The 12,061-nt window shown below is 41.4% G+C and overlaps 1 protein-coding gene across 3 annotated transcripts in view; it reads left to right on the top strand.

Annotated features, from left to right (window-relative positions):
• Positions 1-314: 314 nt before the first annotated feature.
• The window catches only part of vldlr (very low density lipoprotein receptor), a 97,186-nt gene continuing 85,439 nt past the window's right edge, over positions 315-12,061 (top strand). For all 3 annotated transcript variants that reach the window (XR_011585673.1, XM_070850016.1, XM_070850017.1), the window contains exons 1-2: positions 315-518; positions 9,584-9,703. Coding sequence is in view for 2 of the 3 variants with exons in the window: in XM_070850016.1 (XP_070706117.1) it covers positions 443-518; positions 9,584-9,703 (196 nt within the window). In the remaining variant the exon portion in view is untranslated. The remainder of the gene's footprint in view (positions 519-9,583; positions 9,704-12,061) is intronic.

Here is a 12,061-nt window from a genome sequence, read left to right on the forward strand (position 1 = left end):
TCACCGGGGCCGCTCGTTACCGGCAATTTTACGGAAATGGATTACAGCTCGAGAGGAGGGAACGGGACACCGACCGACCCCCACGGCGCGCGGTTGTAGGCCGAGATCAAAAGGCGCGTGGTGTGCGCGGCGGCCGCCTCCGTTCTTCCTCTCGCGGCTCCTCCGTGGTCACAGTTCCGTGCGGCGCGTGCTGCTGAGCGGCCGTCCCGTTCTGCTCTGTGTGTCCTGCGCGCGCGCGCGTGTGTGTGTGTGTGTGAGTGTAAGTGTGTGAGCGCGCGCTTTAATCGTATGTATGCATGCATGCGTGCGTGCGTGCGTGTGTGTGTGGTTGACGCGTGCACCTGCTAAATCACAGACCGAGCGGGCCAGCGCGAGCCAGCAAGAGACGCAGGCAGGCAGCCCGCGAGCGCTCAGCTAGCTACTGGACTGTACACCGCGAGACATGGTCACGTCCACGCCGGGGATCCTCCTGCTGCTGCCGATGCTAATATGTCTCCAGCACTGCGTTAATGTCCACGGTAAGTCTTCAGCCCGCTGTGTGTGTGTGTTTCGTGGAGATGGGAAACACGCACAGTGCGCGCGGAGGTTAGCTAATATTACCGAGCCGTACACCTGTCTTGGCTGCTCCTTGAAGACATGACCGTGCTTGGCTACACCTTGGGCTTCCTCTTAGCCAAGAAACCCCCTAAAATGACTTCTATTAGGGGCTAAAACAGCTCGTTTTCTGCTTAGTGTGTGAGTTAAATTCATTGATATTTTTAAATGTGCCATTGGTTTAGCTTGGGTGTTTTAGCTCTGTGTAAATGAAAAGGGGGGAAGGGGTGGAGAGGCCCTTCTAGTTTGTGTTGCCTGCTACACAGCAAACTGCTTGTGCCGCTCATTCACGGCCAATTACCCCTGTGGTCAATTAATTTCACCCTGAAAACACGCAGCCCTCACGGAGAAACCCCTGCTTCGTGTACGGTGTTGGCGTCTATGCGTGTCCTGATTTCCCCATTCACTTCCACTGTGGGATCCTCCTCCTGCCATCACCACCCCCCAGCGAGGGTAATTTATTTATTTATTCCTGAAGTGGAAGGTGGCAGGGAGAAGACGGTTACAGTGGATTGATATAGAGCCATAGAACTGACAATAGGGGCAGTGAGGAGCACCGCAGTCCCAGAAGGGAAGCGGCAGCTGAGGGAGAGGAGTGACCGCGGCCAATTACTGACCGCAGGTGATCATCATGAGGGCCTAATTATGAGCGGTGGCCGGGGTTCAGCCATTACCAGCTGTACAGCACTTTCCACTGGTGCTGCAACTATGGATGGTATTCTTTCTTTCTTTTCAATTTTTAATTTCTCATCACTAGTGATCTGTAAAATGCTGGAAATCCGTGACAAATGTCACTTAGGCAACATGCTTATTTTGTTCAACCAACAGTCTAACACTCATACACTGAAGAAGGTTTCACTTTTTATCCCTGACATTCAATAGACTAAATACATGACTAATTGTAGCTGCAGCCCTACAGAGAATCTTCACATCTGAGAATCAGGAGTGGGCAAATTTTTATTTATTTCAAATTAAATATCAGACTGATCAGCCAGTCATGGTGGTGTTAGTTGACTAGACTGGTTTGTATTGGCTGTAAACTGAAGAGACCTTTCTTGGCCTGGTTAGGTCACGATTTTATTATTTGTTTTTATTCCCCACCTCTTTTATAAGTTGATAAAGATTTACAACAATTAACTAAACTGTTAGGTATTGCTTTAGTTGTTCAGTGGGGGAAATGTCTGGGCTCTTGGAAAGGACAGTGATCTATAATGTGACAGTCCTGGGTCAGGGCTAGTTGCTGACAATGTGGATGTTCCTTTCTGGCCCCAGGTACATTAAACATTTGCATAACATTGGCATCATTTTTTATTAATGCTAATACTAATTTCACAACTGGTATGCATGTAGGCTAAATTGCAAAATGGCTCAGAGAGGCAGAGTTAGCTCTATTTGGCTGCTTGTGTCTTGCACAGATTTCTGTCTCTAGAATTCCTACCTACCGTGAATAATGGGCCTTTGGGGGAAACAGTGAATCAAAACAAGTGCTTGCAATGTGCACACACTCCCCATACCATACACCCACCACTACCACAACCTCCTCCTCATTCGCAGCGCCAAACCAAACCCAAACACACTTGTACGCTCACACAGATTGCGATTGTCTGAGCCTATTTGAACAAGACGTCACGCAAATTAGATGGCGGCAAGAGGAGCAGCAGCAACGCTGGCCTGATTAAAATGGATGTATTTTCTCTCCACGGTTACTGTGATACCATGCGCCTAGACCCAGATCCTCAGCTATATGAGGGGGGGCTGTGTGGGGGTGCGCTTGATTCCTGAAGTGGGTGGGGTGGTGGACAGCAGCAGCAGCAGGAGGAGGAGGAGGAGGAGGAGGAGGAGACTGCAACCATTTCTGTTACTGGGGAAAATTGCATTACCATGACCTCCAGTGTGACAGCATTTATATAGCTGACAATGATCTATTTTAGGAAGTTGATGCTTCATTGCAGCTTCATGCCTGTTTTAGTCTACGGTTTTAAAACCATAGGGAGAACTAGCAGATGAAAGATTATTGTGTGATATAATCTGTAATTTCAAACTCATGCCTTGATTTAACTACTGTATCAAGATAATTGGCTCATTAGGTTAATGTTGACCCTTTGCATGCATAACAGTGACTTAAAATTAAGAGGCCACTGTAAGGGGAAGAAAACATCTGATTTTGAAAAAATTAAAATATTTTGAGCCATCATGAGATGTGGTAGTTTTCAAGGCATAACATTAAAAAAATATGTAGTAATTTGAGAATAAATTTGACCAGAATAAAATGAATTATTTGTCAACGTCATTAGTAATTATAACTTTTTATCAAAATGTTGTGCATGAAGTGTGCAAACCTGTTTTTAAATATCATGCTAGATTAACCAAATGTATTTCAATTCTCATTTTAGAGGTTTTAACCCTCTAAATGTTGCGCTGCAGTCATGTGAGGAATGTTGCTGCCACTACCTCTCCAAAATCCTTAGTTTTGTGTTCTTAGTTATTCGCTATGAACTAATCTTGGGATAATTCATGCAAAACAAAAACAAAAGGCACACAAATAAGGATTTTGAAGGAGTAGAGGCAGTGACACTTAAAAACTTTGACAAAGTGGTGGAAGCTTTCTTATGTGCAACAGGGAGAGAGTTCAGACTTCAAATGTCAGCTAAAAATCCTGACACTACAGGGAAAAGGCAAATATTCCTGTTTGTATATGTTGAGCTACCATTGAGGTTATTGTGCTGATTGGATCAATGTGCAGGGTATGCAGTTTTCCAGACAGCAAGTCAATGGGTGTCTGTAGAGACAGTGGAGTCGTAACCTCAGAATACACCATTTAAAGAAACAAAGCACTGAAGTATATCATTCCGTCCAACTTGGGTTCTTGGTTGCAACGGCTTTGTATGTTACACTCCATTTACTCTATCTCACATTTACTTTACAGTGCAGAAAACCATATTGCAAACTTTCTTTTTTTTAGTTTTCTAGATGTAGTTTTCCTATTTTGGCCATCTGTTGATTTGTATCCAAGTCACAGGGAAATTGGTTATCAGAGATGGTAAGTGCTGTCAAAGTGCCAAAGTTGCATCAACACCATTACCACAATTTTCAAATCAGTCTGCACTTAATCTGCATTACCACCCACTAGTTATGTAACTTTGGCAAACATTCATGCAGAATAGGCGTTAAATGTGGAGGATCATAAAACATAAACAACTTTCTTGAGCCTGCTCAATGATTTTTTTGGTGTTGTATAGAAACAAATGGGTGCTTGGGAATGCTGGAAAAATCCAAAATTCCACAGCATGTATTTTAAAATGCCCAGCATCCTGTTTATGATGTGTACTCACAAACACACTGGTCTAATAAGGGAGATGTCTGTAATTAAACGTACCTTTCCAGTTATTTTAAGGTTCCTGGTTGCATATTGGTGAACTTTTTTTTTTGTATATTCATTATTTCAGGGTCTCTGAATGTCTGTTCACTACAAAAAAAAAAATGTGATGGAATTTGAATCAGTTGTTTTGACCTCAAACAGCTGATCTATTACCATGTTTGTTTTGATAAATTGTTCTTGTTTAGTATTAGAGTATTATATTTTGGTGAAGTTCTTGTATGGTTGCTTGTGCTTGGGTAACATTTTACAACTAGCTTCTTTAGTTAAATCATGATTGGTACTAAAGCCGGCTGTTATTAGTTTAATCTGAAAACCGTGTTCTTTTTTTATGGTACTTTTCTGGTTCGCATGCAGATTTGGGTTTGATCAGACCAGAACACAGGACTAAGCAGTCACTCGATCAGCATTAAATGTACATTAGCAGAGAGCAATAGGTCAAGGCTGATGTGATAAGTCAGTAGACATACTGTCGCCATGAACCGTTTCCTTCCGTAACTCATGATGATGACAGATTCTGGCGCTTCTGGCCTTTCTAACGTATTTCAGAGTTTATGCTTCTGTATCACAACTGGTGTGAGTGTTTCCAGCAGTATTTCCCAGTCCTGGTCGTTGAGCCCACTGCCCTGCATGCTTCAGATGTTTCCCTGCTCTAACATGCCTGATCGCCTTGTCATTAAGCTCTGCACAAACCTGAGAACAACCCATTAATTTCAGTCAGGATTGGTAAGCACTAGTTCAAAGGTTCAGATTATTCGAAGTGGGGCACTATGGCGAACTCATTCATAGTTGGTGTAGTGCCTACAATAGATGAGGTCCGCATGCTGTGCTAGGACTCCCGCATGAGGCAGGAGTCCTAGCACAGACACTAAGAAATGCACTGCTGTGGGTGGGATCAGCAGAAAAATGCATTATAGTCCCCTTAAAGAATGATTTTAAGTGTAAGATGTATTTATAATATTTTCACCATTTTACATTGCCATCAGACAGCCCTTTTGATGGGGAACTCGAGCTGTCTTGATCAGTTAGTTTGCTTGGGTTATTGTGTGACTTTGGTGTTTTTAAATGGTTAGTTTGGATGCTATTATCTGCATAGACTGAGGCAGCAGTAGCACAGCAAACTCCCATGCTTTTAGCAGTTGAGTGAACTGCTTCACTTACCCATCAAAAGAGCTGTCTGACAGCTGACAAAAGGAAAATATTCTAAATATTGTTTACCATCTGTTGTGAGACTGGTCCTCAACTGTTCCGATCTATAGGTAATCTACAACTATGGGTAAGTAGTGCCTCATAAAACCCCATTTCAAATGGTCTGAACTAACCCTTAAAGTACTAAATACTGTAATGGGTCACAGCAATGTGAATGGGTAATTTTGTTGTGAAATTATGGAATTTGTAAAATACAGGCTTATTATGGAATTATGCTTTTATGCAGGTTGTTGAATCAGCATGGATGTCGTACTGTAGGAATTTAGCATGTAAAAAGTTAGAAATCGGATGTAAGGAGTTAGAAATCGGTTTCTCCCCTGGACGCAAGTAAGCCAAAAAGACAATTCTGGGTTACCTGCTTGCTTCCAATATGTTTGTGTTTCGGAACTTTTGTTATTGGTGTTTTTCAAGAAAAGTAGGTAGTTAGACCACAGGACAAAGTAATTGGACAGGACCTTTCTCTCATAGCATATGTAACGGTTTACACATACATTCAATGGCCACTTCCTCTAGTACCCTTATACAATGGAATGAAATCCAGTGTAAAAGGTCTGGCAGAAATAGTTTATTTACACACTCAGTTATTGTTGATCCTATCAAAGGACTTAATTCAGCTTCACTGAGGTTGGAGGTGGTGTTGCACTGGAGTCTGCTTTTATTGACGTGACTTATTAACCTGAGGATGTCAGGGGTCATGGGCCACACATTGAAGTGTTCCACCTGCATTAATAGGCGGATAATTTCATTGTCAGCATCTGTTGCTCACATCCCTGGTATTGTGGCTTTTGCGTTTTTGTTTTCTGTTGTTGTAGTGGTTGAGCTCTTAAGGCCGCTGTAATGAAGGGGTTTGTTTTATTTATCCTTCAGCTTCTTTAGAGTGAATTGTAAATAAATAGTGTAGATTGCTTCTGTGGATGAGGATCACTTGGTTGTTTTTGGCACTATGACAAACTTAAAAGTATCAAAATTACATACACACAGAACATGCAGAATTTTTGAATTATCCTGGTAGGTTTGGAAAGTCTAGATCACTGTTCATAAGGCGCTGGATGAATGATGATTCAAGGAATTCCCACAACGCTTCTGACCCAATGCATGCATGAGAGTAAGCATTAAGTTTTTCATTTAAAGCATTTTCTGGAATTTGCAGTCATTATTAAAAAGGGAAGTTTTATGCAATTCCTTGCTTCATTTGTTCAGATAAAAATGCAGGTAGGTAAGCTGTGATCTATAATGCTTTGATTGGGGCAATTTGAAATGGTAATGTGGATGAAAGTACAATGAGATTTTAAAGAAACATGACCTCACATGATAATGATGCTGACGATATGACATGTCATCATATGCTACACTTTTATTATTTTCAAGTAAAGCAGACTTTCCTGTTGTATGTTATTGTGGAGGTAGATGCATCTAGAAGTTTTTTCTCTAGACTGCCATCATATACTGCACTTTATCCACCATGTGAATCAATCTCTTCATAACAGGAACTACTGTCACGTAAACACTTAATTTCCAGATCCAATAGGAGTTCTCATTGGGCAAATTGGGTTGTTAATCAATGTTATGGGACTTCTAAATATGAAACATTTAGCCATATTTAAAATCATGTATCATGTTGATATGATCGGGGTTCCTAACTGACCACAGCTCTATAGAACCTGAGATTTTAGAACTTTGTTACAATTTCATTCATGTAGGTCTTCGGTTGTGTTTTGCTGCGTCAGTAAAGGCTTGAAGCTCTTTATGTTCAAATCACATCAGTAGGGGTGTGTTTGTCTCCCTTAAGGAGCTGCTGACCTACTTAAAGTTTCCTTCATAATAGTGCTTCAGTGACTAAAATCAGTTTTTAGAGGCTTTTTTTTTTTTTTTTCCTATACTGACACAAACAAAATTGTGGTGTAAACGCCTACAAATCCTTTTGGCCCAAAGCTGTTGTTTTATATGGAGGTCCCTTATTTTGGCAAACACCCGTACAGTTTTAACAGGGAAGCTTGTTTTTATGAAAAGTAGTTGAGCTCCCTGTGGCACAGCGCTTCAGCTGGATCCATGACCTCTCTAGGGCTTCTATCATTACTGTGTGCTCCATTTACCCACCTGGACAGACACTCAGTCCAGACTAGAGGGAGCCTCAGGGTCAGGAACTGTTATTTTAAGGCCTGGAGTCGCCACTACCTCCACTACGACACACTGCATTGCAAAATCTGCTTTCTTGTACAGAGTCTGCTAATCCTGTTTTTCTTGTGTTGAAGGGGAAATAAATCTTTGTTTGTTGTGTTTATCAAACTGAGAAGTGGATGCAGGTACACTTCCTGTGACACGCCTCGTGATTTTCTGACCAAATGACTGCTCATTGTCCCTGCTTGGTTATCTGTTTTTAATGTCTTCACTACTGTTGCACTCTCTGTTTGACGTCCATATCATATTAGATTTTTTTTTTTTATTCAATGTCAGCTTTAGATGGTAGCCTCTGTTGCTCTCCTGTAAGCAAAGTTCAGAGCCTAGAGAACCAGCTAGCTTTAGCGAGCAGCCTTGCTAACTATGCTTTGATGGTTTTTGTTTATTTTGTCATCCAGTAAACTCACTTAACCGCTGGCTGGCTTGTGACTGTAATGAGGAGGGATTTGGTCTGTTGATAACAGGCCTTCTCTCTGGGCCCACCCCGACCTGTTGAAATCAGATGGCCTTCACTCACTGGAACAGCCGTCACTATCTTATTCAGGAGTATAGACGGTTGTTTGCATCTAGTTTGACATCAAGGACGTAGTGCTTGGCAGGTTGCTGGCTAAACGACTGCTAGGTTTATAGTTACTGAGGAGTCCACTATCTTATCTGTTCAAGAGAAACCTTCACAGTGCAGACTGATAGCCCAGTCTACAGCACTGAGTCTCCCTCCTCTGCCATATTACTGAGGTAATTCTTTTCAATTTGAATTCAACTGATTTGAGGCTGTCTTATTAAAACCATCTACATCAGCTATGAATTGGTAACAGACATTGTGGTCCTCTATAGACCATGTGGCCCTTAAACACAGTTTTAAGAAGAATTTAAGAGAATTTATCTCACGCTTGTTATTGATTCTGTGGAGATTTGTATTATAGGTGGTTTCAATATTCACCTCCAACCATCAAAGCAAAGCCTCTCTGGCACTTTTTGATACTTTTGGTGTCAGTTTGTGTCATCATGGCCACTGCAGTGGTAACGGCCCTGATTTGATTCTGTCACACGGGATAATGGTCCTTCAGCTTCAACTGGACTTGGTGAGTGATCAGCAGTAGTCCTGGCTCCTTTCACTGCAGCGACATACCATGTTAAAGATTGTAACCGTTAAACACCCTTTCCAGTCTCCTGGATTCAGTTGCAGCCCTTTTCTATCAAAACAAGAAGGAAGGCCAGATGAGACTTTAAGGTTATACCTGGCTGATCTCAGAGTACAAGGTTCCTTTTTGTTCCCAGAGTTAAAAAGCAGTCTGCTAGCTGCATGGTATTTTCTTTGCCCTGGAATTACTTCTCTGCTGACATCAGACAGGCAGACATTGACAGACAAAAATAATGTAATAAAAATAATACACTGTCAGGTGCGAGGCCCGAAGTAGTCAGTGAATAAGCACTGTTACCATTAAACCTCTCGCAAATTTGTCTCCACCTCTCCATATACTCCGTCCATATTTTAGTCATCCTGATTGTCCATACTGTCATTTTACTATGTTGGTCTATTTCTGTATATGACAACCATTGTGTGTCTGTCTGTCCTAGGAGAGGGTTCCCTCCTCTTTTGCTCTGCCTGAGGTTTCTTCCATTTTTGGGGATTTTGGTTTTTTTTTTTCTTTTTGGGTGTCGTGTTGTACTGATGGCAAAGCCCTTTAGGCAAATGTGCGATACTGTTACAAAAGATTACTTGGCCCATCAATCAGTTAATTGTTGTATAAAATAGCAGAAAATGGTAAACTTCCTGCTGGAAGGTCTGAGTGCCCATCTTCAGACGCTCACAATAGTTAAAAAACCAAGACAGATATAGTTTAGTAATTGTAGCCAACTACAGAAAAGCAAGAAATCTTGACATTTAAGAGACCTGAGCAATTTGTTTTGGCAGTCTTGCTTTAAACACGACTTACAAGGAGTAAAATAGTTTCAGATTCTGTAAATAAGTGGTTTTCCTCGGTGAAACCACATTTTCTTCCCCTCATGACTGACATGGTTGATCTACAATGCTGAGTAAATATGGCAGTGTAATATGCTGTTTTAAAACAATTTGTTTTGAAATTACAGCACTGCAGGGAACCCTGCTTGGACGAAACAAAAAAAATTACATTTAATGAAACGGTACAAGATAATTATGAACGCATTTGGGACCATAATCACTTACATCTTCCTCATACCCCTTCTGTCTGCTTTCCTCCGTAGGCACTAAGACAGAATGTGAGGCGAGCCAGTTTCAGTGTGGAAACGGTCGATGCATCCCGTCCGTCTGGCAGTGTGATGGAGACGAGGACTGCACGGACGGCAGTGACGAGAACTCCTGTGGTGAGACGCTAAACAGACACTGCTGTCACACAGCACACATGTACTGTGAGCAGAACTACATCACTGACACTGCATACAACATGAAGGCCACTGGACACACGTATACACAAATAGGGAAAAAAAACCCACTAAGACGCAGCAACAGATGACTGCAAAGAGAGTCTATTTTGTGTTCAGTCAGACAACGTCAGTGAATGGGTAATCGGAAGAAGAATGTTTCCAAATGTAGCTCACTGTAATTACAGTCTGAACTTGAGATGGTCTCTTCTGTAAAACATTCAGGTCACCAGACCTTTCATATCCACTGAAATTGTGTTTCTCTTCTTCACCAGATAGTATAGTATTATTGTATTTATAGCCAGTGATAATTGATTTAAATGTTTCTTATTGTCAACAAATCCCTTGAAACTAACAATAAAGTGATCCTTCTGGTAAGTAGGCTATTGTCTGTCTATCCAAAGCCTAATTTATCTTCTTTCTCTGTGCCTTAGAGCTCCATTGTTGTTTAAAAACTATTCCAAACAGATCAGTGAACCACAGTGTTGCACTGGGCGATAAGTTCTTTTATTACCATGAACACACACGGTAGCTTATCTTGATTCAATCCCACACACACCAAATGGTAATGGTGCTCCGATTCGATTAGGCATGACTGTTATTGGATTATATTTATTGTAAGTAGTTTGAGTTGTAGTCTGTGTTGTATAAAGGCCGATCTGAAGAGCCAATGAGATGGCACAGTAATGTAAGTAAAGTAATGCTACTCTGTCAGTAAAAGGCTTCAAATATACCCCCTGACTGATGACTGTTATCAGCCCATACTGCTTCCACCAAATGATGATTTTTTTTTTTGGGGGGGGGGTGTCAAAGTAGAGAGAGACTGAGTGTTCGGCACGCCATACTAACGTAATGCCTACTACCTACTCAAACATTAGGGACTGCATACTAGTATTCCAATTCCAGCTGACTGTTCGCACTCAAGTATTCTCAAGCAATACATAGTCTCTGCAGGGACCTGAGTTGCTTCTGTGTCATGTTCACTCGCCAATCGTGATATCCGTGGTGGGTAGGGTCATATACATTAACATTCTGATTGCTGGCGGATGGGTTGTGGTGGTTGAAAAAACACATACCAGATAAATACAAGATAAATACAATACAAACAAAGTGTCTCTACGTTAAGAGAGCACATTTACGCATGCAGCACAGCAGCTCAACTTCGTGGATTACTTAAATCTCCAGGCACGCAGACAGGAAAGGTTGGGATCTAATATTGAATTACGTTCCGTGTTCTTCCGCACATCCAAACATTCACACACACCGCCCAGTTTCATACAGTGAGATTGTTTGGAGTAAAGCCTTGTCCTCTGGATAAATCCTGAGTTCCATCAGAGCTGTCTAAATAATTTATTTCAGCAGCTAAAAGTTAATTTATGCTTCCTTTGAGAGTTTCCTCTGTCCTGTCAAGTTTTTAACTACAGTTTATAGTTTCACTGCTTAAATGTCTTGCAATATTTGCTACAGTCACATTATGGCATGCATGGAAACGTATAGAATGAGTGAAAGCAGCCTCTTTGATCTCTGACGCTAAATCATTATAGAAAACACTCATACACATACAAGAAACAATGAAGAAATCCTCTAGAAAACTCAGGCTGCTCAGCGTAATTCTAAAAGGAAAAATAAGTCATCCTGGTGGGTGGCGATGGATGCTCTATGTGTATATAATCTGTATCACTCCTCGCATCATTCTTAATAATTTTATCCAGCCATGCCCTTCAGCAGCAACACAGTGGGGCTTTAACTGTCTCCCTCGCGGTCTGCCATTGGACAGTCTGAATAGGCGGAATGCATTTTGGCATACTAACAAAATGTTGGTTTTGGTCAGTTCATCTTAAATGTCTTTTCTCACTCGTTAACCTATACTATATATGGGTTGGAAATATATTTACACTGTTAATGTGGTCTGGGATGAAGTGAGGGTGAGTGGATGACGATGCATATTGGTGACAATGCAGAAGTGAACAATATGTAAATGAAGTTGGAAAAATGTCTGGGTTGTTACTTGAAAGGTCACCTCAGAGGATGCTGGATTTTATTTTTTGCTCTCCAGTTAGTAGTTCTGGTGGTACATTTGTTTGCGCCCAAACATTTAACAGATCACTGCAGATCAGGGCATTAAACTCTTGAAGGAGTCTTTCCTTCATTTTATGGTGATTTATATTTGGGCATTTGCACATGCAACTGGTAATATTGTAACTATGCTGCTTTGCCACATTGTAGAAACACAGAATATGATCAGAGTGCAGACTTAGTGTTATAATTTACAAATACATTCATAGAATCATACTGTACATT

This window comes from Pempheris klunzingeri, chromosome 19, assembly GCF_042242105.1.
Source record: "Pempheris klunzingeri isolate RE-2024b chromosome 19, fPemKlu1.hap1, whole genome shotgun sequence".
In the NCBI taxonomy this organism is placed as follows: Eukaryota; Metazoa; Chordata; class Actinopteri; order Acropomatiformes; family Pempheridae; genus Pempheris; species Pempheris klunzingeri.